A 27107-nucleotide genomic window follows, 5' to 3' on the forward strand; every position below is an offset into this window, starting at 1 on the left:
AGGGGAGGATCAAAGAGCCCCTCCTCCCCTAGCCAGCCCCCAGCCCCACAGTCAGGCTGGCAGCATGTCTCACGTCACCACCGCTCAGCTATTTCTGGCTTCCCTCCTGTGGGCGGAAGTAACTGAGCAAAGCAGACCCTGCACCACCCCCCAGGAGCAGCCTGGTCCGGGGCAAAGACAGTGCCAAGCCAGCCCGTGGTACAAGGATGTGTCTGGGAGCAGCATGGCCCTCACCCGCTCCTGCTGCTCCACGGTCTGTGAGCTGGACCCCATAGCCAGCGGTGTTTGGACCAGGAGGGTTGAACTGAAACCCCAGGTCCAGGCCCAGCTGTGTGATGTCAGGGGAATCCCAGGGCAGGAAATCCCCACTCTGCCGCATCGCCCCGGCACGCTGCTCACTCACCAGCCTTTCACGATTTTTACATGGACTTGTGTCCGATGAATAATTTAGGCGATGCTACAAGTGGCAGCTTTTCCTGAGGCACCTCTTTGTCTGGCTGTGCTGCAGGCACCTGAGACTTGCACGTAGTCGGCTCCACTCGGACTCCTAGCCCTGCCTGGCCCTCGCTTCCCCACAGCAGTGAGAATCCAGGCAGCTCTGGCTGATAGCCACCAGTGACTAGCCCTGCCCTCTTCCATGTTGCCCTTGGCATGGCTGCCTCACAGCCCCCTGCCCACCTGTCTGCGCCCGGCAGGACAGCCCCTCACTCACTCGCCTCTAGCTGGCCTTCCCAGATTGAGCTAATCAGGGGTGGAGGAGAGAAACCACATCAGCACATCTGGAGCCTGATTCTGCGGGTGGAGAGCTGGGTGTGAAACCATCTGGAAAGGGGGTGGGGAGAGGGGAGATCAGCAATATCCGTGCAACCAGGCCTGCTCCCCTCTGCCAGCCCCCGCGAGGCAGGGCCTGCTCAGCTCCCCCAGGACACGTACCATGTGTGCCAGGCCTTACCTGCCAGCTGCTACTCTCTGAGCCAGACTGGAGCCCAGCGCCCTGGGGAAGGGGCCTGCACTCGGTGGCCTTGCTCAGGGCTCTGCACTCCCATGTGCCCCTCCATGGCATGATGCCCCATAGCACCTTCCCTTGTCTTCCCTAGGTATAATGGCCGGCTCCAACCGATCAGGAGACCTGCGTGATGCTCAGAAATCCATCCCCACAGGGACCATCCTGGCCATCGCCACAACGTCTGCTGTCTGTATCCTTGGCAGAGGGTCCAGAGCAAGAACAAGGTGGCAGGGGCAGGGTCTTGTCTGCGTCTGAACCAGCCCCTGTGTGGGTCAGAGCAGTGACAGTGGGTGCTGGGTGCTGGGCGCTCTCATGTCCCCACGGCCCCTGTGTGGGTCAGAGCAGTGAGGGTGGGTGCTGAGCGCTCTCAGGTCCCCACAGCCCCTGTGCGGGTCAGAGCAATGAGGGTGGGTGCTGAGCGCTCTCAGGTCCCCACAGCCCCTGTGCGGGTCAGAGCAGTGAGGGTGGGTGCTGGGTGCTCTCAGGTCCCCATGGCCCCTGTGCGGGTCGGAGCAGTGAGAGTGGGTGCTGGGCACTCGCAGGTCCCCACACCCCCTGTGCGGGTCAGAGCAATGAGGGTGGGTGCTGAGCGCTCTCGGGTCCCCACAGCCCCTGTGCGGGTCAGAGCAGTGAGGGTGGATGCTGGGTGCTCTCAGGTCCCCACAGCCCCTGTGCGGGTCAGAGCAGTGAGGGTGGATGCTGGGTGCTCTCAGGTCCCCATGGCCCCTGTGCAGGTCGGAGCAGTGAGGGTGGGTGCTGGGCGCTCGCAGGTCCCCATGGCCCCTGTGCGGGTCGGAGCAGTGAGGGTGGGTGCTGAGCGCTCTTGGGTCCCCACAGCCCCTGTGCGGGTCAGAGCAGTGAGGGTGGATGCTGGGTGCTCTCAGGTCCCCCTGGCCCCTGTGCAGGTCGGAGCAGTGAGGGTGGAGGCTGGGCGCTCACAGGTCCCCATGGCCCCTGTGCGGGTCGGAGCAGTGAGGGTGGATGCTGGGCGCTCGCAGGTCCCCATGGCCCCTGTGCGGGTCGGAGCAGTGAGGGTGGGTGCTGGGCGCTCGCAGGTCCCCATGGCCCCTGTGCAGGTCGGAGCAGTGAGGGTGGGTGCTGGGTGCTCTCAGGTCCCCACAGCCCCTGTGCAGGTCGGAGCAGTGAGGGTGGATGCTGGGAGCTCTCGGGTCCCCACACCCCCTGTGCGGGTCAGAGCAATGAGGGTGGGTGCTGGGTGCTCTCAGGTCCCCATGGCCCCTGTGCAGGTCGGAGCAGTGAGGGTGGGTGCTGGGTGCTCTCAGGTCCCCATGGCCACTGTGCGGGTCAGAGCAGTGAGGGTGGGTGCTGAGTGCTCTCAGGTCCCCACAGCACCTGTGCAGGTCGGAGCAGTGAGGGTGGGTGCTGGGCGCTCGCAGGTCCCCACAGCCCCTGTGCGGGTCGGAGCAGTGAGGGTGAGTGCCGGGCGCTCTCAGGTCCCCATGGCCCCTGTGTGGGTCGGAGCTGGCAGGACGGGTGCTGAGCGCTCTCAGGTCCCCACAGCCTCTGTGCGGGTCAGAGCAGTGAGGGTGGGTGCTGGGTGCTCTCAGGTCCCCACAGCTCCTGTGCAGGTCGGAGCAGTGAGGGTCGGTGCTGAGCGCTCTCAGGTCCCCACAGCCCCTGTGCAGGTTGGAGCAGTGAGGGTGGATGCTGGGTGCTCTCAGGTCCCCACACCCCCTGTGCGGGTCAGAGCAATGAGGGTGGGTGCTGGGTGCTCTCAGGTCCCCACAGCCCCTGTGCGGGTCAGAGCAATGAAGGTGGATGCTGGGTGCTCTCAGGTCCCCATGGCCCCTGTGCGGGTCAGAGCAGTGAGGGTGGGTGCTGAGCGCTCTCAGGTCCCCACGCCCCCTGTGCGGGTCGGAGCAGTGAGAGTGGGTGCTGGGTGCTCTCAGGTCCCCACAGCCCCTGTGTGGGTCGGAGCAGTGAAGGTGGGTGCTGAGCGCTCTCAGGTCCCCATGGCCCCTGTGCGGGTCAGAGCAGTGAGGTTGGGTGCTGAGCGCTCTCGTGTCCCCATGGCCCCTGTGCAGGTCGGAGCAGTGAGGGTGGGTGCTGGGTGCTCTCAGGTCCCCACTCGCCCTGTGCAGGTCGGAACAGTGAGGGTGGGTGCTGGGTGCTCTGAGGTCCCCATGGCCCCTGTGCGGGTCAGAGCAGTGAGGGTGGGTGCTGGGCTCTCGCAGGTCCCCACACCCGCTGTGCAGGTCGGAGCAGTGAGGGTGAGTGCCGGGCGCTCTCAGGTCCCCATGGCCCCTGTGCGGGTCGGAGTGGGCAGGACGGGTGCTGAGCGCTCTCGTGTCCCCCAGGCTCCATCAGAAGGGAGTTTGTGCAGCAGGGGCCGTGTCCTCAGAGCTTTCCCCACGCTCCTGTTCTCTGCCGTGGAGACCAGCCATGCTCCCCTGGGCCCAGGGAGCTCCACGGCCCTGGACAAGACTCTGCTCCATGGGGTGCCAGACCTGCCATCTGCTCCTCTCTTCTCAGCCCTGTGGCCGTGGGTCCCCTACTCCTTGTGGCTGCGCTTGGCGGTCCCCAGGCACAGGAGGTGGTGGTGGAGGGGGCGGGGGGCTGCAGCTTGGTCTTTCCTTCACCACCTGCAGATATCAGCTCCGTGATTCTCTTCGGTGCCTGTATCGAGGGGGTCGTCCTCCGTGACAAGTGAGTACTGCTGCCCGACAGTGGGGTGTTGGGGGGCGACAGGGCTGTGCATGCAGAATGGCTGGGGGGAGGGGAGGTGGGCTTGGAGGGCGGGGAACAGGATAGGGGCTGGCTGGGGGCGGTGGTTGGATGGAGGGTGGCTAGGTGGATGGATGGTGGCAGTTTGGATTGAAGGGATGGGTGGGGGTGGCTGAGTGGACGGTGGCTGGGGGGAGGGAGGGTGTGTTTGGGGGGTGTCATGGTATAATCCCCCACTCTGAACCTTAGCGTACAAAAGATGGGGTACCAGCATGAATTCCTCTAAGCTCAATTACCAGCTTAGTACTTGTAGCGCTGCCACCAACCAGGAATTCCAGTGCCTGGTACACTCTGGTCCCCCCAAAACCTTGCCTGGGGACCCCAAGACCCAGTCCCTCTGGATCTTAACACAAGGAAAGTAAACCCTTTCCCTCACTGTTGCCTCTCCCAGACTTCCCCTCCCTGGGTGACCCTGGAAGATCACTGTGATTCAAACTCCTTGAATCTTAACACAGAGAGGAAAATGCACCTTCCCCTCTCCTTCTCTCCCACCCCCAGACTCTCCCCGAGAGAGAAAGTAATCCTGACACAGAGAGAAATTAGCCTTTCTCTCCCCCTTCCCTCCTTTCTCCCCACCAGTTCCCTGGTGGATCCAGACCCCGTCCCCTAGGGTCTCACACCAGAATAAAAAAACAATCAGGTTCTTAAACAAGAAAAGCTTTTAATTAAAGAAAGAAAAAACAGTAAAAATTATCTTTGTAAATTTAAGATGGAATATATTACAGGGTCTTTCAGCTATAGACACTGGGAATACCCTCCCAGCCTAAGGATACAAATACAAATTAAAATCCTCCTAGCCAAATACACATTTGCAAATAAAGAAAACAACCATAAGCCTAACTCGCCTTATCTACCTAGTACTCACTATTCTGAGTACATAAGAGCCTGTATCAGAGAGATTGGAGAGAAACCTGGTTGCACGTCTGGTCACTCTCAGAACCCAGAGAGAACAACAACCAAATTCTAACAGCACAGCACAAAAACTTCCCTCCCTCAAGATTTATAGACTCATAGACTCATAGACTCTAGGACTGGAAGGGACCTCGAGAGGTCATTGAGTCCAGTCCCCTGCCCTCATGGCAGGACCAAATTCTGTCTAGACCATCCCAGATAGACATTTATCTAACCTACTCTTAAATATCTCCAGAGATGGAGATTCCACAACTTCCCTAGGCAATCTATTCCAGTGTTTAACTACCCTGACAGTTAGGAACTTTTTCCTAATGTCCAACCTAAATCTCCCTTGCTGCAGTTTAAGCCCATTGCTTCTTGTTCTATCATTGGAGGCTAAGGTGAACAAGTTTTCTCCCTCCTCCTGATGACACCCTTTTAGATACCTGAAAACTGCTATCATGTCCCCTCTCAGTCTTCTCTTTTCCAAACTAAACAAACCCAATTCCTTCAGCCTGCCTTCATAGGTCATGTTCTCAAGACCTTTAATCATTCTCGTTGCTCTTCTCTGGACCCTCTCCAGTTTCTCCACATCTTTCTTGAAATGCGGTGCCCAGAACTGGACACAATACTCCAGCTGAGGCCTGACTGAAAGTCTCCTGTCCCCTGATTGCTCCTCTGGTCAGGTGACAGCCAGGCTCACTGAACGTGTTAACCCTTTACAGGCAAAAGAGATATGAAGTACTTCTGTGCTATTAACTCTTACTGATCTGTTTGTGACAGAGGGAGGGGGTGTGGAGGGGAACAGGATGGGGGCTGGCTGGGGGCAGTGGTTGGATGGAGGGCGTGCTTGATGTTACCAGATTTGCCCGTTACTTTGGGGTATGCTCATTTACTCGGGTTACTTTTCTTGGGGGTGTGTGTGTGTGTCTGTAATTCTGTCAATGTGTTACTTGTGTGTTCACATGGAGCTCACTGGAGCTACCCTGCAGGACCTGGGTTCCCCAGGACTGGGCTTCCTCCAGCCCCAGAACACACCCACTCACCCGTTAACAGAGTCGGGTCAATCAGCGCTGTCAAGCTGACCCCTTCTATGTCTCTGGACTCCCTGGGCTGGACGGAGCAGCACTTCCAAGCTGCCCCCTCTTATCTGCCCCTGGGCTCCAGGGACTGGGCCAAGCAGCACTTCCAAGCTGTTACCCTTGTGTGTCCCAGATTCAGCACGTCCCTGTCCCCACCTTCACTTCACAATTGTACTGGCAGGAACCTACTTGACGAGCAAACCCCACAGGATTCTGGGCGCTGCAGGGATCTCTAGCTTAGGTAAAAGAAGCGTTGCTGCAGAGTGAATGGGGGGAGCTAAAAACACAAAACAGGAAAGTTCAGCCAGAGAGAGAGAAGCAACCAGCTTAACCATACAAGTTATTTATTGAATACTGGTGATAACTGCACAAGGAGGCTAAACCAACCCAACCTACATTATTAAAGGTTAATACCTAAGGTAGAAAGGAAAACAGAGAGAGAGAAAGAGGGGAATCTCACCACTCCCTGAAGCTTGAATTGGTCGGGGTCCCTACATGATGGTGGTAGCTCAGGGTCTTGAGGGCAGGAGACAGGCAGAGCCCCCAGCACGATCAGTCAGGGGAAGATGGAGTTCCAGTGGAACTGATTCAGAGTTTGGATCTAAGCATCAGAACCCTGACTGGAGGGTGAGTGGGGATTTCGGTAGAGAAAATACAATGGTCCAGGGGAGAACACTAGATTTGTTTATAGGTAAGGTGATGACTCAAGGGTTTCTTTAGACTAGACAATAGGAGCTGATCACTCTTGGCTATGGGTGGTGTTTTCTTCCAGGGAGCTCACAATGCAACTAGGCTGCTTCAGTATTTTGGGTACCAATCAAGGATTCCTTACTAGAATTGTTCTGATAACTGCTGAGCTGGGCGTAGGCAGGTGTCGGTTTACTAGCATCAGGAGCAGAGATTCCCATGATGCAGTGTGTCCCTGCTTTTTCTGGTCCCAGAGTTCAGTGCGGTTCTCGGTTCTCCATTCTGTATGCTAATAAAGATGTCTCCCTGTCCCATCTCTCATGCAGATGAGGCTAGGGGAGTTGTCTCTGCTCTCCATTCTGTATGCTAATGGAGATGTCTCAATCTTGTCACCCTTGTCAGGAGGGGTCTAGGTGTCTCTCCCACCAACCTTCACTGCTCTCTGCAAGTCTTTTTTTCGGATAGGTTTTGGTTTAAGCAGAGGCTGGTGGGGGTGTCTTTCATGAGTCAGACAGGCTTGCTACTGCGCTCTGGTTCCCCAAGAACGCAGAGCTGACTGGTATCGTTGGATAGAGGGTGACTGGGTGGAGGGGGGGTGGGTTTGGGTGGAGGTGGAGGGGAACAGGTTGAGGGGTGACCGAGTGAAGGGCAGCTGGGTGGAGGGGGCAGTTTGGATTGAAGGAGTGAGTAAGGGGTGATGGGGTGGGTGGAGGGGAGCAGATAGGTGGGGGAGTAGTAGGGGGTGGCAGGGGGAGGGAGTGGTGGGTTTGGATGGAGGGGAGCAGGTGAGGGCTGGCTGGGGAATTGTGGCTGTGGGGAGGAGCGATCGAACCCCCTTGGACAGTGGCCCCGATGCTCCCAGAGGCTAAACCTGGAGCTAGGCATTGTGGGGGGTTCCTGTGTCCGTCCCGTCCCATCCCCCTGTCCCCCCCCTCCCCTGGGCTGATTCTGCCATGTCTCTGCTCTGGTTTTTCCCGCTAATCCTGCTGCTGCAGAGGGCTGTTCGCCGGGAGCTGCCGTGCAGCCTGAATTTGTGTATCTAGGGCAGCGCTGCCTGTCGTGCTGCGGTGATGCTTCTGGGTCGCCAACACAAACATGATCCAAATGATGTGCAGCCTGGCTTGGCTTCCCTCTGTCAGAGAAAGCAGAGCCCCTCTCTGCCCTATAGGGAGGTCTGGGTCCCAGGGGGAATGGCCTTGGGCCATGCCCTCCCAGCCCCTGCTGCAGCCTCAGTTTCCCCACCAGGAGATGAGGCTGGGAAGCCAAGCTTGCTGAGATCTGCAGCACTGTGAGGCTTCTGGGGCTGGGGGCTGTTACTAGAGTGTCTGCTGCCCCCCCTCCCTCACAGCACCTTTGCTTTCCTCCCTGCCATCTGCTCACTCCATGGCTCCCTGGGACCTGCCAGCCCAGGCTGCTCAGGTTAAAGCTCAGGGCTCGACAATGAACCCGTCCAAACATGACTGGTCAAGCCATGGAGAAGCTCTTAGAACAGAGCAGGGACAGAAAGGGTTTCTGGTCTCCATTGGCTCAGCCTTAGGGGTTGTCTGCATGTGAAATACTCCAGCTGCACAGCTGAGCCACTGCAGCGCAGCTGCTGCCTCCACTGAGGGGAGGGGTCTCCCATGGCCCTGAAAGGCCGGAGCTAGGTCGCCGGAGGAATTCTCCTAGTGACCTGGCACTGTCTGCACCGGGGTCAGGCCACTTAGCTACGCTGCTCAGGGTGAGGGGTTTTCAAATGGAGCTGGGTGGAGGGAACTGTCTAGTGTGGAGCAACCCCTAGGTAATTTCACCTTCAGCAAAACCCAAGTTACTTAATGGAGTTATTTTAACTCAGAAAAATGCGATGAACTGAAGATCTAAAGCCAGGACCGATCCTTGGTGGTGCCGCGTTGCCTTTCTGAGCTAGCTCAGCTTAGCCTTGAAATGGGAATGTGTCGATAGCGAATGTTACTCCTGGCTGAACTGTTACAAAAGGAAAATGAATTAACCAGAAACAAACCAAACACATAATGGCTATCAAAGCCAAATCCCCATGCACGGGTGTTAGGCAGGCAACTGCTGGGCAGCTTGTGATGCAGTAGGGACTGTCTGTGTGGGGAGTGGGAGAGCAGGGGAGGACTTTAGGGGATGGACGATGCCAGGGCCTGTAACCTGAGCTAGGTAAGGGAGGGGAAAGGTCAACACCTTTGCCCGGGAAGGGGACAAAGGAAGGGAGTGGCAGGAGGGAAGCAGTTGGAGTTTGGGCTTGGGGCTGTGTGGGTGGAATTCAGGGTATCCTAGCTAGGATCCAAGCACCCTGAAAGCCCAGAAGGACTCGGTGGAGGGGTCCTGACTGTGCCTGCAAGCTCTGCTGTAACCTGTGTTCCTGTTGTCCAATAAACCTTCTGTTTTACTGGCTGGCTGAGAGTCACTGTGGGTCCCAGGAAGAGGGGTGCAGGGCCGGACTCCCCCACACTCCGTGACCACTGGTGGTAGCGGTGGGATATACTGCACCCCGTGGACGGCGCTTCCTGCAGTAAGTGACTGGGGAGCAGTAAAACGAAGGGGTGGTTAACCCCTGGGAGTGTGTGCCCAGTGAGAAGGACTTTGCAGTAACAGTATCCCCCGGGGGACTGCAGCGAGCGGTCCCAGGGGCGGAGGAGTCTGCAGCTCGACCCTGGCAGAGAGGTGGTGACCTCACGAAGGGCTGGTGCACTAGGGGTCCCCCTGGAAACCGTGGGGAGCGGCGAGCACCCCGGCCTGTGAGTGGCCAGCAGGAAGATGTATGCCAAGCTGCGCAAGTGTGACCTGCTGGAGCTGTGCAAGCAGAGGGGGCTGCACCCAGGGAGGCTCAGCAAGGACCAGCTGATTGCCCAGCTGGAGCAGGGAGACCGCATGAATGAACGGAGCCCAGTCTCTGAGGGAAGCAGCCGAGCAGATGCAGAGCAGGCACCAGTGTCTGTCCCCGCTGGGAGTGGTCAGCCGGCGGCTGAGGGCTTCCCAAGACCCCCCCTTCCTAGGCCTAGGGGAAGGGCGGGGAGGAGCCCAGTGTATACCGAGGGCACCGTGACACCCCCGGCCAGCAGGGGAGCCTCCCGGCAACGCTCGGCATCCGTGGAGTGGATGCGGCTGGAATATGAAAGGGAGCTGAAATGGGGGGAGCTCGAGTTAAAGAGGCAAGAGCTGGAGGAGAAGGAGAAACAGCGTAAACATGAGCTGGACCTGGCCCGGCTGAGGAGCAGTGAGGCCCCGGCTGCGGTGAGTGAGGGGGGACCCAAGCCTACAAAGAGCTTTGATAAGCACTTGCTGCCCCGGCGTAAGGAGGGGGAGGACATAGATACCTTCCTGACGGCCTTTGAGAATGCCTGCGAGCTGCACAGGGTTGACCCTGCAGACAGGATCGCAGTTCTCACCCCCTTACTGGACTCCACAGCCGTGGAGGTGTACAGCCGACTGAAAGGGGCGGAGGCAGGGGACTACGAACTGTTCAAACAGGCCCTGCTCCGCCAGTTTGGGCTGACTCCTGAGATGTACCGGAAAAAGTTCCGGAGCCAGCGTAAAACCCGTGAGGTCACATACCTACAACTGGTCAACCGGTCGCAGGGGCATGCCCGCAAGTGGACAGCTGGGGCCCAAACTACAGAGGACCTGCTTGACCTATTCATACTGGAGCACCTGTACGAGCAGTGCCCGTCCGACTTGAGGCTGTGGTTGATGGACCAGAAGCAGGAGAACCCGCAGCACGCAGGCCAGCTGGCCGACCAATTTGTGGACAGTCGGGCAGGGGATGGCAGGGAGGAGTCTCGAAGGAGCAGGCCTGCCTCAACGCAGAGAGAGAGTCATCATGGGACCTCCCAAAGGGGGCCTATGGAGAACCCCCCCAAAAGGGGAACATCCAGCGGCAGGTCCCTCCGACCCACTCAAGGGGACCCACGAGACATGGGCTGCTATCGCTGTGGCCAACGAGGTCACATACGGGCCCAATGCCCCAAGCTCAGGGACAGACCAAGCAGACCCAACCCGCAGAGGGTGGACTGGGTAAAAACCCAATCGGAGGAGGGGCTACATTCCCAGGAAAGGGGGGCTGGCAACATACCACCTGTGGATGCTCCAGGCTCCGGGGTTTTGGTTTACCGGGTGGGCGCGGGGCTGCCCCTCCGGAAAGAGTGCATTGTTTCCCTGGAGGTAGATGGGAGGAAGGTCACTGGGTACTGGGACACGGGCGCAGAGGTGACGCTGGCCCGGCCCGAGGTGGTGGCCTCAGATCGGATGGTGCCCGACACATACCTGACCCTGATGGGCGTGGGCGGGACCCCATTCAAGGTGCCCGTGGCAAGGGTACACCTGAAATGGGGGGCCAAGGAGGGCCCCAAGAATGTGGGGGTACACCAATATTTGCCCACTGACGTGTTAATGGGAGGGGACCTCGAGGACTGGCCTAGTAACACCCAGAGTGCCCTGGTCGTGACTCGTAGTCAGAGTCGGCAAAGGGCACTGCACCCCGACAATGGGGAAGGTACTCGACCCGAGGTGCAGGACCCTAACCAGGGAGCGGGGAACGCCCAGGGACACGGTTCAGAGAGGCTGCGGCCTCAGACCCAGCCAGCAAGAGAGAGCCGGTCCCCATCCCTGTCCCAGCTGCTGAGTTCCAGGCCGAGTTGCAGAAAGATCCTTCCTTGCGGAAGCACAGGGACCGGGCTGACCTTAGTGCGGTACAGACCATGAGGAGAGGTTGCAAGGAGAGGTTCCTGTGGGAGAAGGGGTTCCTGTACCGAGAATGGGCTCCCCCAGGGGAAGTAGAGTCATGGGGGATCAGGAGGCAGCTGGTGGTTCCCCAGAAGTTTTGTCACAAGCTGCTGTACCTGGCCCATGACATCCCTCTCGCAGGGCACCAGGGAATCCGAAGCACCAGGCAGAGGCTGCTACAGAACTTTTACTGGCCTGGGGTCTTTACCTATGTCCGACAGTACTGCCAATCCTGTGACCCCTGCCAGAGAGTGGGGAAGGCCTGGGACAAGGGGAAAGCGGCTTTGAGGCCTTTACCCATCATAGAAGAACCTTTCCAGAAGGTGGCCATGGACATAGTGGGACCCCTCAGCAAGACGACCCGGTCAGGGAAGAAATACATCCTGGTGGTGGTGGATTTTGCCACTCGCTACCCCGAGGCGGTGGCCTTGTCCTCTATCGAAGAGACACCCCATCGTGTACCTGAGTAAGAAGCTGCTACCCCGGGAACAAAGCTACGCAGCCATCGAGAGGGAATGCCTGGCCATGGTGTGGGCCCTTAAGAAGCTAGAGCCATATCTCTTTGGGCGACACTTCACCGTGTACACCGACCACTCTCCCCTGACCTGGCTGCACCAGATGAAAGGAGCCAACGCCAAGCTCCTGAGGTGGAGCCTGCTCCTGCAGGACTATGACGTGGACATGGTCCATGTGAAGGGAAGTGCCAACCTGACAGCGGATGCGTTGTCCCGGAGAGGGGACCCTGAACTTCCCCAGGTCACTGGGCAGAGTGACCCTGCTCAGTTCAGTCTCGAAGTGGGGAGAGATGTGATGCAGTAGGGACTGTCTGTGTGGGGAGTGGGAGAGCAGGGGAGGACGTTAGGAGATGGACGATGCCAGAGCCTGTAACCTGAGCTAGGTAAGGGAGGGGAAAGGTCAACACCTTTGCCCGGGAAGGGGAAAAGGAAGGGAGTGGCAGGAGGGAAGCAGTTTGAGTTTGGGCTTGGGGCTGTGTGGGCGGAATTCAGGGTATCCTAGCTAGGATCCAAGCACCCTGAAAGCCCAGAAGGAGTCAATGGAGGGGTCCTGACTGTGCCTGCAAGCTCTGCTGTAACCGGTGTTCCTGTTGTCCAATAAACCTTCTGTTTTACTGGCTGGCCGAGCTTCACTGTGGGTCCCAGGAAGAGGGGTGCAGGGCCGGACTCCCCCACTCTCTGTGACACAGCTCTTGGCACTGCTCAATGGCTGTGCAAAGTGGGCAGCTTCTCCCTCTGTGCTGGGGAGCAGGGTTAGTGACCGGACTCCCTTCCGGGGCCATTGTTGTATGCTTGGCTCCTCACTGCAAGCTGTCAGTCTGCGGGGTGGGCATGGGCGTAGCTTGAGTTCTCTGGGGGGCAGGGGGGGACGAGTTCTGCGTCTGTCCGAGGCTTACACTTTGGGGGGGCAATCCCCCCCCAACTATCCTCATGGGGCAGGGACATTTAACTTGCTTTGTAAACCCCCTTTGGGAAGGCCCTGATCCACAGACAAAGGTGAACATTCCCACATGCAGTGTTTTCCAGGAAGGCCCAGGCAAGGCAGCTGCTCAGCTCTCAGTGGCGCCCCCTTCTCCCAACAGGCAGCGGGAGCTGGGAGCCAGGTGGGTGCTCAGGACACTGACGTGAGCTAGCTCGGGATGGCACCGTGATGCATGCCGAGAGGAAGGGCACTGCTGCAGCAGGGCATTCTTGCTGGAGTACTTTATGATATTTGACCATGGTGATAACTGGTCAGGTGACTGACTCGCCAAGCCAATTACAGCTGGTCATGCTGGACTATCCCTGCTGCTTTCTGAGGGGCAGCTCTAGGGCTGGAGGTCAGAGCATGGCAGCCGGCCCTGCCCCAGTAACGCTTGGTGCCTTGCAGGTTTGGCGAGGCTGTCAATGGGAACCTGGTGGTTGGAACCCTCGCCTGGCCGTCTCCATGGGTGATTGTCATCGGATCCTTCTTCTCCACGTGTGGGGCAGGTCTGCAGAGCCTCACAGGAGCCCCCCGCCTCCTCCAGGCTATCTCCCGGGATGGGATCGTCCCCTTCCTGAGGGTAAGTGACCTGCTGCACTGCGGCTAACGCCCTCTGTTCCATGGGCATTCCCTAAGGAGCCCGGGATGGGGCTGGCACATGCCCTTCTCACCTGGGGTTGACCTGCTGCAGGCTGCCAGCAGTGACCAGCTCCACTGCCATGCCCATCGCCAGAGGGCATCCTGCCCTGTCACCAGGTCTCTCCCTATGGCCCTTTGTCCTCCAAGCAGAGGCTTCCTCTGCCTGGATGGAGATGGGGTGTCGGATGCCCAGGATCAGTGCTACGCCCCCAGCCGTGGAACAGTCTCTAGGACAGGCCCCATCAGTGCCAGGCCCCCCAACCCCCCGGGATTTTCCTTTTCCTGCCCTGGGCAGGCTGTGCAGCCCCCCCCACCTCCTTAGACAGGACCTCCAGGGCTCCCGCCCTCCTGCTTGGCACTGTGAGCTCCACTCAGCCAATCCCACTGAACCAGCCCCTGGCAGAGACTCGTGCACCCTGCCGGGTTGACCACACCTCACCCAGCCTTCCAGTGACACTCGCACGGCACTGGCACAACAGGCGGGTTTGTTCGTCCCCCGGACACGGCACAGGGAGGCCGTAGGGTAGCCCAGAGAGAGGGAGGCTGAAGCACCGACTGTTCTGGGGAGCCCCAAGGCCAGGCAGGCTGCAGAGACCTCCGTGTTCAGGCTCTGGGTCTCTGTCGGAGCTGCTCGGTCACTTCCCAGGTGAGAGCCCGACTCCTTCTGGCAGCCGACGCTGAGCCCCTCCTCGCTTCATCCCTGTCCTGTGTTCTCGAGCTGGGGTCTGCCCATCTTCCCTGCTGAGAGGTGGGAACCCGTCTCCCTCTGGGCCTGTGAGCCCCCTCCCCCCCCTGGCCCTGCGGGGCCCCCGTGCTGCTGAGAGGTGGGAACCCGTCTCCCTTTGGGCCGAGGGCCCTAGGTGGCCTCGTCCTGGTGATTCGGTTTGCCATTGTCTTCTCAGATTCTGCATTAATATGGGATCAGCCTCATCCAGTCCTTTTTAATGACTCATTCAGGCTCAGACAGCTAGACATCATTCATACCTCTGTCTCTTAGCCTGCCCTGAGAGCAACAGTCTTTCCTCCACCCCAGTAACAACACAGGAGAAACTGAGGCACACACAGCGTTCATAAAAATATGACAGAAAATTCCCACTTTGTCCTACTGGGGCCTTGCCAGCTGCACAGTGAACTGGCAGGTTCTTGGCTCCCACAGGAGCAAAGTCACCTTCATCTTGTCTGAATCCCTGCTGAGGGGCTGAGCTCAGATGTGCCTCCCCTGGCGTAGGCCAGGTGTCTGCAGGGAGGCCGGGCTGCTGACATGGTTTGTGACAAAGGAAGTGCTGCTCCGAGGCCAGATCCCTGAGTGAGCCCCCGGCCCACTCTCTGGCGATCCAGTGTGCCCAGCCGAGCAGCAGCCAGCATGGTCTGGCAGCTTCTGCGCAGCATATCTGTGTCCCAGCTTGCACCATGGCCCATTTGCACGAGACTTTAGTGCAGCAGGCCCGGTCCTGTGTGCGAGAGCTGCCTGGCAGCTGGAGATTGGGCCTGCTTGCAGGGCAGCTCCTGCCTCCCAGCTGCCCTGTCCTGAGTGAGGTGTGTCCTGGGACGAGGTGCTGGGATTCGGCCCTGGATTGGATCTTGCTGGAACTGGCATTGACGTAACAGCCTGGAAGGGAGATTGGTGATGGGGCAACCCACCCAGCTCCCAATCCACACGGCAAGGCCACTCCAGCACTGGCAGCTCACCTGGCGGGTCCCCAGGCGTTTGGGCAAGGAGCTAAGCTCCTCGGACTGGAACAGCCAGAAGGGAGGAGCAAGCTACCAGCTGCTCCAGGATTGGGGAGTGAGCTGGCCTCAGGCTGCTGGGTGTGTGACGGGGAATGGTGGGTGGGAGGAAGCCGGGGCAGGAGAGCGGCACAGGTGCCGGGGTGGGCGATCACTCTGTCTGCATCCCAGGCTCTGTCCATTGGCACCTGACGTTTCCCTGGCCAGGCAGAACCAGAGCTACTGATCTCTGCGACTGAGGGGACAGTCTGGCTCCTGCTTTGCTCCCTGTGCCTGCTCCTGGCCCGGGCCCTGGCCGGGAGAGCTGGGGTGGGAGGCCCGGCAGTTGGGAGTCGCAGAGCTCTGGCAGGTTTGGAGAGGCAGGAGAGGAGCGTGCTGGGGAAGGCCAGCCTGTGCCCAGCGCACCGCCGTTGTGCTGGTTAATATTTCATCTGCTCGCTGAAGATGTGTTCCCAGAACCTCATCTCTCCAAATCCAAAGCGACAGCTCCCCACAGGGAAGAACAGGCTAATTTTAAACTCACTCCTTTGCCATGCCAGCCATATTCTGAGCATTCACTTGAGGAACCCGCCTCTACTGCTAATGCAAGCAGACGTGTCCTCTAGCTCCCTGCACACAGGGCTCTGCCTCCCCGGGACCCCTCCTCTCAGACATGGCCCCCACAGCCTGAGGCTGCTCGGGGGATTCCCGGGGAGGCAGGGACAACCTGGTGCCTCCTTGGGGGGGCCTGCTCCTGTGGCTGGAGAGAGAGCTGCCCTGGTTGCGACCCACCCGTTTTCAGTGTGCTGAGTGGAGCCGTCTGCACTCAGGTCTCTTCCACCCCTGCTCCCTGTCAACAGGGCCCTTTGGGCAGCTCGGGCCACAAGCTTCCCTGGGGAACGGAGAGCAGCACCGGCCATATGGCCTGGTCTGTCCCCAGCAGGAGCCCAGCAGCGCTGCCAATCGACGGGCATTGGAACCGTGTGGTCCTGGGAAGTGTGTGGTGCCAGCCCTCATTGCCCCATGGCCCCCAGGCTCTGCCTCAGCCCCTGTCGCCTCATGGCCCCCCGACCCCCAGGCTCTGTCTCAGCCCCCATTACCCCATGGCTCCCAGGCCCCCAGGCTCTGCCTCAGCCTCCATTGCCCCATGGCCCCCCGACCCCCAGGCTCTGCCTCAGCCCCCATTACCCCATGACCCCTGTGACGATGCGGTCCTGGCGGAACCCAACTGAGAGTGCCAGTTCAGGACCAATTGCTCAAACAGGGCAGTCGCAGCCCAAGGCTGGGGTTTTTCCACCTCTAAGGCAAACCAAACCAGCCAGACAAAAATGACTTTGGTTTTACCCCACTGGCTAACCACAAGTCACACAAGCAATTTCCTTAGACACTCCAGTCTCCCAGTATCACCACCAGTGCCACCCGTCCTGAGGATGAATGGTTATGAAAACCAACACCCCAGTAAAAGAAAAAGGTTCTCTCGATCCCAAAGGACCAAGCCCCAGACCCAGGTCAATATACACATCAGATCTTACCCACAAATCACGCTGTTGCCAACCCTCTAGAATCTAAAATCTAAAGGTTTATTCGTAAAGGGAAAAAGGTAGAAATGAGAGCTAGCATTGGTTAAATGGTATCAATTACATACAGTAATGGCAAAGTTCTTAGTTCAGGCTTGTAGCAGTGATAGAATAAACTGCAGGTTTAAATCAAGTCTCTGGAGAACATCCCCAGCTGGGATGGGTCATTCAGTCCTTTGTGTAGAGCTTCAGCTTGTAGCAAAAAGTCCCTCCAGAGGTAGGAAGCAGGATTGAAGACCAGATGGAGATGAGGCATCAGCCTTATATAGGCACTTCCAGGTGTAAGAACACTTCTTTGTTCTTACTGTGGAAAATTACAGCAAAATAGAGTTTGGAGTCCCATGGGCAAGTCCCTGCATACTTTGCTGAGTCACAAGGCGTATCTGCCTCCTCTCAATGGGTCGATTGTGTAGCTGATGGTCCTTAATGGGTCATCAAGCAGGCTAAGCAGAGCTAACACCCACTTGTCTGGGATCTTTCCCAATAACACAGCACAAGTTTGAAATATAGATAGTATACAGCCAATACTTATAACTTCAACTACAAAATGATACAGACATACAGACAGCATAATCATAACCAGTAACTCATAACTTGGTCTTAGACACCTTATATGACCCCCTTTACATAGGATTTGATGCCACTACAGGATCATGGTTGCAAACCATGTTCTATATGGTCCCAGTTTATATCAATAACGTCACAGCCTCCTGCCCCCAGGCTCTGCCTCAGCCCTGCGCTGTCAGCTCCCACCCGTGCCAGTGCCTGTGGCTCCTCAGCAGGGCCTCTGCTTTGCTCTATACTTGTCAGGCCCCTGGCGCCCAGAAAGAGCCACATCCCCGTGAACACGTGTGTCCTGCAGGGGTGGGCCTGTGCCAGCCTCTGCGTCTTGTGCCATCCCCGGAGCTGAGTGCGGCGTCCCTGTGGCAGCCCCAGGGCTGACTCCCCGGTGCCCAGGTGGGGCAGCCTGGCTCTGTCCTGGGGGAGCTGGGGAGTTCTGTCTCCTTGGCTGTGCAGCTGTGCCAGCTGTTAGGGGTGCCTACCCTATGCCAGTGAATGTTAGATGGGAAATGAGCAGTGTCACCCCCCCTCCCAGGCATCCTAATACTCATCTCTCTCGCTCTCTGCCCAGGTCTTCGGCCACGGCAAAGCCAACGGGGAGCCCACCTGGGCGCTGCTCCTCACCGCCTGCATCTGCGAGATCGGAATCCTCATCGCTTCCCTGGACGAGGTCGCCCCCATCCTCTCCATGTAGGCAGCGTGCTCTGCTGCGCCCCCCCACCCCGAGACTGGGCCAGCCAGGACACTCCCCCCCACTGCAGCTCAGGGCCCAGGATGCGGCCTCCTGCCCAGCTGATCTGCATCCTGCGGCCAGTGCCGTCGAGATTAACTGTGTGATGCCCGTATCTGCATGGCACTGCCTGGGCTTGCCCAGGCCCTGGCTGAAGGAGAGCTCCCCTGGGGTGCCAGGGAGATGTGCCCGCTCCCTGCACTGGTGAGAGCACCCCTAGCTGGCAGGAGAGGACAGTCCCACGTGGGATGCGGCCCTTGTCTCTTGGCCAGTGTCAGGGCCACACGGCACCGTTCTGCCAGCTGCTGTTTCCTCCAGAGATCCTGGCAGCAGCTGGGATCCCTGAGGGCCCTCGGGGACAGCCAGTGTGTCGGCATGGTACCTCCTCATGCCCATCCCTGGGGTTCCTGGGGCCAGGCTGCCACTGGCTCTGGGGTGAAAGGCTCAGGCACGGTCTCCCTTTCTCGCCTGCAGGTTTTTCCTGATGTGCTACATGTTTGTCAACTTGGCGTGCGCGGTGCAGACGCTGCTGAGGACACCCAACTGGCGGCCCCGGTTCCGATATTACCACTGGTGGGTATTGGCCTGCAGGAGGATCCTGTCCCAGGGCCCTGCCCTTCCTGACGGGTGCTACTGCCGCCCTGGTATGCACCGGGATGGGCCCTGCTGCTTCATGGAGGGGAGCGGGAGCCATGAGTTCAGGATGCTTCTCTCACTGGCCCCCTGGGCAATGTGGAACAGGCCTGGCCCTCTCGGAGCCTCAGTTTCCCCATGTGTGCAGTGGGGAGGTTGGTTCCCAGGGGCTGGATTGCCTGAACAGTGGGGAAGGGCAGGCAGCTACTGCCCCCCTGGGCGCTGTGCCGATGGAGGCCAGGAGGAGCAATGCTAGCTGAGGCCGGTCTCGCCTGGGCCGGCTCTGGCTGCTGTGGGGCCTGGATTGGGCGGGGCTAGCGGGACCTGCGCTTCGCTCAGGCAGCCTCCCTCCTGGCAGGCCAGGGCTGGCGTGGGGGCTGTGGGGCCACGGAGTGCCTCAGAGGCAGGTGGGGAAGGTGCCAGGGCAGGGCTCCGCGTGCTGGAAGGCTGGTGCTGTGGGGCTGGGCTGAGAGCTCCCTCTGCCATCCAGGACACTCTCCTTTCTGGGCATGAGCCTCTGCCTGGCCCTGATGTTCATCTGCTCCTGGTACTACGCTCTCGTGGCCATGCTAATCGCCGGCCTCATCTACAAGTACATCGAATACAGGGGGTGAGTGGGGCGTGCGGGGCGGGGGAGCTGCTCCTGGGTGCAGGCATCCACCGCGACAGGGCTGAACAGAGCCCACGACAGGGCAGGGCTTCCCCGGAGCCCTGCCCGCAGCCTGATCAACCCAGCGCCCACCACACTCCGTCATGCTGGGAAACAGCCGGTGCCTGGGCTGGAAAGAGCCAAGTTCTCAGGCTGCCGGACTGGGAGCCCTGAGCCCTGGTTGCTAGTCCCAGCTCTGCTACCGGGTGATCAGGGAGGTCCCCAAACCCCTCCGTGCTCAGCCAGCCCACAGGCCCATGGCAGGAGCTCTGACGCTGGCCCCAAGTGACGTGGGAGATGGGCCGCAGCAGGGCAGGGCTGTGCCCAGCTCACAAGATGCCACAGGCTCTGTCAGGCTGTTGGATTGTCTGAGCTTCAGTCAATCAGCAGCCACCCAGCTCCTAGTGGGTCCCCCATTCTCCCGTCCTAGGGAGCAGGCCTGAGAGCTGCCCCTGCTCTCTGCCTTTCCTGGTGCCCCTCTAAGCCCAGCTGCCTTGGAGAGAGCTGGTGGCACCCTGGGACAGGACGCTCGCGCTCTAGTGCTTAGGGCCTTGCCCTGGGGACAGTGCCAGCACCCCTGATGCTGGGCCCTGCCAGGCCTACCCCTTCGCATCCTACTCCAGGACCCCTCAGCTGCCCCCAGAGCGTGGGCTGGCCTCCAATCCTGCTAGGCGCTGAGTTCCCCTGTCCCTCCCCTGGCAGAGCGGAGAAGGAGTGGGGCGATGGCATCAGAGGGCTCTCGCTCAGCGCGGCACGCTATGCTCTGCTTCGGCTGGAGGAGGGGCCCCCGCACACCAAAAACTGGAGGTGAGCGCGAGGCGGCTGAGGGGCTGGAGCTGTCTCTAGCCAGTAACAGGGCAAAGAGCAGGGAGTGGGTGGTGGGCAGGAAGCTCCAGAGGAGAGCCCTGCCCAGGAGTTCACATGCTGGGGCATGGGCAGGGCGGTGCTGCCTGGGCCTGGCGGTTGGGGCAGAGGGTTTGAGATCCAGGGTACAGATGGATGGGGTCACCCTGGCCCTAGGGGCTGTAGAGGCTGTGTGACCAGGGCGCATGGCAGGCATTGGAGGGAGGCTCATTGATCCCCTGGGGTGGGTGTGGTACAGGGTGTGGGGGCTGAGCACAGTCAGTGTTTAACCCCAGGGTGTTCCCTTCCCAGGCCTCAGCTGCTGGTTCTGGTCCGAGTGGATCAGGAGCAGAACGTGGTGTACCCGCAGCTCCTGTCTCTCACCTCGCAGCTCAAGGCTGGCAAGGGGCTGACAATCGTGGGCTCCGTGCTGGAAGGGACCTTCCTGGATAACCACCTGCAGGCCCAGCGGGCAGAGGAGGTGAGAGCAGCACTAATGTGCCAAGACTGCCACTGCCCCTGCTTTCCTGCCCTGGCAGCTTGGGACTTGACTCAAATACTGCTACAGATGGGGTCTCCTCATCTCAACAAAGATAAACTAGCACTAGAAAAGGTTCAGAGAAGGGCAACTAAAATTGTTAGGGGTTTGGAACAGGTCCCATATGAGGAGAGATTAAAGAGGCTAGGACTCTTCAGCTTGGAAAAGAGGAGACTAAGGGGGGATATGATAGAGGTCTATACAGTCATGAGTGGTGTGGAGAAAGTGAATAAGGAAAAGTTATTTACTTATTCCCATAATACAAGAACTAGAGGTCACCAAATGAAATTAATGGGCAGCAGGTTTAAAACAAATAAAAGGAAGTTGTTCTTCACACAGCGCACAGTCAACTTGTGGAACTCCTTGCCTGAGGAGGTTGTGAAGGCTAGGGCTATAACAGGGTTTAAAAGAGAACTGGATAAGTTCATGGGGGTTAAGTCCATTAATGGCTATTAGCCAGGACGGGTAAGGAATGGTGTCTGTTTGTCAGAGGGTGGAGAGGGATGGCAGGAGAGAGATCGCTTGATCATTACCTGTGAGGTTCAATCCCTCTGGGGCACCTGGCATTGGCCACTGTCGGTAGACAGGATACTAGGCTAGAGGGACCTTTGGTCTGACAGAGTACAGCCGTTCTTATGTTCAGTGCCCTGCCTGGTTTGAGCCAGACTCGCTAGCCTGCTGCAAACCCAGACCCAGGTCTGAACCACGTCCCCTAACAGCTGTAGGCTTACCTGAAAGCAGCTGACAGAAGTGTTCCTGTCTTTAACTCTCAGATGCCCGGCTCCCAATGGGGTCTAAAGCCAAATAAATCCGTTTTACCCTGTATAAAGCTTATGTAGGGTAAACTCATAAATTGTTCACCCTCTATAATACTGATAGAGAGACATGCACGGCTATTTGCCCACCCAGATGCTCTGGGTTAATTAATAAGTAAAAAGTGATTTTATTAAATATGGAAAGTAGGATTTAAGTGGTTCCAAGTAATAGCAGACAGAACAAAGTAAGTCACCAAGCAAAATAAAATAAAACACGCAAATCTATGTCTAATCAAACTGGGTACAGATAATCTCACCCTCAGAGATGCTTCAGTAAGTTTCTTTCCTCAGACTGGACCCATCCAGGCCTGGGCACAATTCTTTCCCCTGGCACAGCTCTCGTTCCAGCTCAGGAGGTAGCTAGGGGATTGTTCACGATGGCTTCGTTTCTCTTCGTTCTGTTCCACCACTTCATATATCTTTTGCATAAGGCGGGAATCCTTTGTCCGACTCTGGGTTCCCACCCTCTCCTTCTCAATGGAAAGACACTAGGTTAAAGATGGATTCCAGTTCAGGGGACATGACCACGTGTCAGCGTAAGACCCCAAGCCTTCATTCCTCCCGGCCTGACTCACAAGAAGGCCTGGCTGCAAACAGAGCCATCCACAGTCAGTTGTCCTGGTTGATGGGAGCCATCAAGATTCCAAACCACTATTAATGGCCTACACTTTGCATAATTACGATAGGCCCTCAGAGTTATATTTCATATTTCTAGTTTCATATACAAGAGTGGTACATTTATACAGATAGGATGAGCACACTCAGTAGATTATAAGCTTTGTAATGATATCGTAAAAGAGACCTTTTGCATGAAGCATATTCCAATTACATTATATTTACACTCATTAGCGTACTTATATAAAATCATATCGAGTGCAAAGTCACACCCGGCCCCGGTGCCGCTTCCCTTCCTCAGTCACCAACACCCCCCTCGCCAGGCTACTCCCCTTCAAGGGCCTGCAGCCCACACAGCATCTCCGTGGCATGGTGCGCTGGCTTGGGAGCAGAGCCTCCTCTTGGGATACTTCCTGGCTGCACACTCCTTCTCAGAGCCTCACAAAGCCCCCAGATCCCCCTCCCCACACCTGCCCCCACCCCCGCTTGGCACTACTGTCAGGTTTGCCTGCTGCCATGGGTCACAGCTGGCTCACAGCAGCTGGCACCGGATGGCCCCAGCGGAGCATGGCCCTGGGACTCCGGCGTCCCCACTGGGCCAGGTCCCACTGACCCCAGCCTGCTGGGCCCACTGGCGGGATGTTGCAGGGCACGCGGGGAAAGCTGGGATTAGAGCAAAGGGGGCAGATGTGTGGGAGCTGAGTGCTGCTGTGACACAGGGCGACAGCCTCAGCTTCTGTCTCACTGGCCTGTGAAGACATGTCCATCACCAGAATGCCGGGGATGTGCACAGGGGGAGCTGGGGCGTAGAGATGGGGGAGGGGATGTGAACGGGGGGCCGTAAAGTGGGGAGGGGATGTACACGGGGGGAGCTGGGGCGTAGAGTGGGGGAGGGGATGTGCATGTGGAGGGGCGTAGAGATGAGGGAGGGGGTGTGCACGGGGAGGAGCTGGGGCGTAGAGTGGGGGAGGGGATGTGCAAGGGAGAGCTGGGGTGTAGAGATGAGGGAGGGGGTGTGCACGGGGAGGAGCTGGGGCATAGAGTGGGGGGAGGGGATGTGCAAGGGGGACCTGAGGTGTAGCGCGGGGGGCTGTGAACAGGGGGGCGGGGGCAAGCTGGGGGGCTCAGCAAAGTGGGCGGGGCTGTGTCCCGTAGCAGCATGAAATGGCTGCTCCATGCCCTGCTCGCTGGATTGCCGGGGGAGCCCCCTCGCCAGGCACACCCACGCACGGCTGCACTTCCCCCTAATAGGATTAGGAGCTTGTAATCAACCAATTTCTCCTCTTGGTGATATGTTATAATTTTTGTGAGTAAATAATTCTGGCACAGGGCCGCCCCTCAGCTCTGCACAGAAAGTGAGGGCGGCACGCACTAACTCAGCATGATGCCTGGCAGTGCCAAGCAATGCCCCCACGCTCCTGGCTGACGGGGGATTAGTGAGCTTTTAGCATGTGCTTCCTACCCAGCATGCTGCCCTCCTTCTGCCCACCCCTCTGCCTTCCTCGCCTGCTGCCCAGGCCCATGGCTCCAGGGAGGGGACCCTGCTCATGGAGGGTTCTGGGTGCACCTGGGACGGCCCCGAGACGCTGTGCCACAGGGGAGAGGTGCTGTTGTGCTGTTGCTAATTCCCCTCCCTGTCTCTCCCTGGGGCAGTCCCTGCGCCGCCTGATGGAAGCTGAGAAGGTGAAAGGCTTTTGCCAGGTCGTGATCTCGTCCAACCTGCGGGATGGCATGTCCCACCTCATCCAGTCCAGCGGGCTCGGCGGCCTGCAGCACAACACGGTGCTGGTGGGGTGGCCGCGCAACTGGCGGCAGAAGGAAGATCACCAGACCTGGAGGAACTTCATTGGTATGAGCCAGCCTGGCGGCCTCTGACTGAGCAGAGTTCATGGCCACCGCCCAGTCCAGCCAAGTGCAGATCTGGAGCTCGGGGGAGCAGGAGGGGAGGGGAGAAACCAGCAGTTCCTGGTGCTGTGTAAACCCTCAATTAGCCCAGGAGACTGTGGGTCGGGAGGGAGGGGCAGCGGCAGGGCTGTGGGTCGTGGGGGAGGGACAGCGGCAGGGCTGTGGGTCGGGAGGGAGGGACAGCGGCAGGGCTGTGGGGCAGCAGCAGGGCTGTGGGTCGTGGGGGAGGGGCAGCGGCAGGGCTGTGGGTCGTGGGGGAGGGGCAGCGGCAGGGCTGTGGGTCGTGGGGGAGGGGCAGCGGCAGGGCTGTGGGGCAGCAGCAGGGCTGTGGGTCGTGGGGGAGGGGCAGCGGCAGGGCTGTTGGGCAGCGGCAGGGTTGTGTGTCATGGGGGAGGGACAGCGGCAGGGCTGTGGGTCGGGAGGGAGGGGCAGCGGCAGGGCTGTGGGTCGTGGGGGAGTGACAGCGGCAGGGCTGTGGGTCGGGAGGGAGGGACAGCGGCAGGGCTGTGGGTCGGGAGGGAGGGGCAGCGGCAGGGCTGTGGGGCAGCAGCAGGACTGTGGGTCGTGGGGGAGGAACAGCGGCAGGGCTGTGGGTCGTGGGGGAGGGGCAGCGGCAGGGCTGTGGGGCAGTGGCAGGGCTGTGGGTCGTGGGGGAGGGACAGCGGCAGGGCTGTGGGTCGTGGGGGAGGGGCAGGGCTGTGGGTCGTGGGGGAGGGACAGCGGCAGGGCTGTGGGTCGGGAGGGAGGGACAGCGGCAGGGCTGTGGGTCGGGGGGCGGTTCTGGTTCTGGTGCGGTTGCATGAGCCAAAGCAGAAAGTGGGACACTGTTGAGAGCCAGCGCAGTCCTTGCTGTGGCTGCAGAGGGTTACTGGGGGGGGCGGCGGGGGACCTCTTCATTTCACGCTAAGAGCAGAGGGGTCACGTCAGCCTCGTTCTTGGGATCACTCCTGTGAGAACACACTGACTCGTTCCTCTCCCTGGGGACCCCGAGCCGCTCAGCCATCTCGGCCCTGCTTCCCATTGGGCCACTGCCACGCTGGGCTCTGCCCCAGCTCCCTCCATGTCCCATGGCAGCGACATCCCTCTGGGACCAGGAAGCTATTGACCAGTAGGTGAGTGCGGGAGGCAGAGCCTTCATGGGGGTCATACGTGGCCCGCAGAACTCACTGCCACAAGAGAGAAGAGACTCAAGCCCTACCGCATCCAGCGCTTGATGCAGAGCTCAGCTCTGAGACACAGCTTCCCTCAGTAAGGTCTGTGTGCACACACAGCGCACACACATGTGCGCAACCACAGACCCCCACATGAGCAAACACAAAGCCACCTGGAAGCCTGCCCCCCCGCAGTGTTGCCTGCAGGCTGGGAGGAGACGATGGTTTGTACATGCCAGGTGTGATCACCCTGTCATGAGTCCTCGCCTAGCTGCCAGGGATGCTTCTTGTGCCAGGTATGTGGGGGCAAGGCAGCAGCTGGATGCAGCCCCAGCCCGGCCCAGGGCACTGGCCCCTCTCCCCGTTGGTAGCAGGCCCTCAGGGAAGTGCTGGGCGCTGTGCAGAGGGCTGGAGGATGAAGCCCAGGAGACTCTGCCGTGCTCTCTGGGGATGCAGTGCTCTGGGCATGCGCCTGGCGCTCCTGGGGGGGAGGGGAGGGTGTCGCACTGGTGGGTCATCAGCCCTCACGCTGCTGGGAGGGGGCTGGTCTCTGCCCTGACCCGCAGCCCTTCCCCACAGAGCTGGTGCGGGAGACCACAGCCGGCCACCTGGCCCTGCTGGTCACCAAGAACCTTGCGATGTTCCCGGGCAACCAAGAGCGGTTCTCCGAGGGCCACATTGACGTCTGGTGGATTGTCCATGATGGAGGGATGCTGATGCTGCTGCCCTTCCTGCTGCGGCACCACAAGGTACTGTGGAAAGCGGGGGCTGGGGTGGGATCAGGGGCATGGGCTGCGACCGGAGCGGGGGAGGTGTCCCCCTTTTGACATGCCAGCCAGGCTGGGATTGGGAGGGTGTCACGGAGTCCCTGGGCGATGCTCTGGAACTGCTCCCCACAAAGCCAGGCAGGACTCTGGGGAGCCTCCTCTCCCTTGGAGCAGACTGTCTTCAGGGCAAGAAGCTCACACGTCTTCACCTCCTGGGTCTCTCCTTGGAGCATTCAGCATCCTCTGCCCCTCCGTGCGCTTCCCACAATGAGTCCGTCCAGGTGGGGTCCTGGGGAAGCCACAGGGTCCTGCACCCCCACTTCACAGTCAGATGTGACTCTCAGCCAGCCAGTAAAACAGAGGTTTATTAGATGACAGGAACAGGGTCTAAAACAGAGCTTGTAGGTACAGAGATTGGTCCCCTCAGCCCAGTCCATTCTGGGGCCCAGTGAGCCAGACACCCTCGTCTGCCCTCACTTCCCGTCCCCAGCCAGCTCCCAACTGAAAAACCCCCTCCAGCCCCTCCTCTCTGCTCAGCTCCTTTCCCGGGCCAGGAGGTCACCTGGCCTCTTTGTTCACCTTTAACCACCCCCTTGCAGGGGGAAGGGCCCTGGCTATTTGTTGCCAGGAGACAGAGTGTCAGCCATTTATGCACACTGGAGACTTAAGAAATGCATAGGGGAAACTGAGGACCCCACACAGATTCAGAGGAAACATTAAGAACAGTCCCACTTCGTCACAAGGCCCTGGCTAGGTTCTCCCTGGCAAAACTTTCCCAAAAGCACAGCACATACTCCACCACTGATTCTCCACAGAGGGAGCCTTTCCCTTCCCGCTCAGTCCAGCAAGTCTGAGGTCCCTCTCTCTTCTCCCATACTGCAGTTAAAGGGGTGAACCCTGTAGATTCCTGGGGCACGTCTCTAGAAGTGAATAGCAGGGAGGGTGAGCATTCGTCCCAGTCCTGCAGATGCTGTTCCATAAATGTTCTCAGAATCATGGTCGGTCCCATTACACCTTCTCACCAGCTGTTGGACTGAGGAGGATGTGCCGAGGCCCAGGTGGTCCAGGCCTCACATTTCCCCCACAAGCCCTGGAGCAGGGCTGACATGAAATTAGATCCTTTGTCTGTAAGGCCTTGCTGGGAACCCTACTTGGCTGAAAATGGTCAGTGGCGGCACATCTGGAGGACAGTCACCGGTGCTGTGGGGTAACGAAATCCACCACTATCAAACTACACATCTTCCGACTGAGTTGCCCTGCTAAGGGGCCCCCACAGGCACCCTCTGAAGAGGTCCTGTTCAGAGGGTCTCAGGGCTGGTAGGGTTGCCAATTTTGGTTGGATGTATTCCTGGAGGTTTCATC

At 59.2% G+C, this 27107-nt stretch overlaps 1 protein-coding gene across 2 annotated transcripts in view; it reads left to right on the forward strand.

Annotated features, from left to right (window-relative positions):
• Window positions 1-27107, forward strand: part of SLC12A5 (solute carrier family 12 member 5) — a 144981-nt gene that overhangs the window by 97850 nt on the left and 20024 nt on the right. For both annotated transcript variants that reach the window (XM_050917697.1, XM_050917698.1), the window contains exons 10-19: window positions 1098-1196; window positions 3616-3673; window positions 13021-13195; window positions 17671-17789; window positions 18304-18402; window positions 18953-19072; window positions 19814-19918; window positions 20267-20435; window positions 23576-23771; window positions 25558-25727. In XM_050917697.1, coding sequence (XP_050773654.1) covers window positions 1098-1196; window positions 3616-3673; window positions 13021-13195; window positions 17671-17789; window positions 18304-18402; window positions 18953-19072; window positions 19814-19918; window positions 20267-20435; window positions 23576-23771; window positions 25558-25727 — 1310 coding nt within the window. The remainder of the gene's footprint in view (window positions 1-1097; window positions 1197-3615; window positions 3674-13020; window positions 13196-17670; window positions 17790-18303; window positions 18403-18952; window positions 19073-19813; window positions 19919-20266; window positions 20436-23575; window positions 23772-25557; window positions 25728-27107) is intronic.

The sequence above is a fragment of the Gopherus flavomarginatus genome, chromosome 11, assembly GCF_025201925.1.
Source record: "Gopherus flavomarginatus isolate rGopFla2 chromosome 11, rGopFla2.mat.asm, whole genome shotgun sequence".
Lineage (NCBI taxonomy): Eukaryota > Metazoa > Chordata > Testudines > Testudinidae > Gopherus > Gopherus flavomarginatus.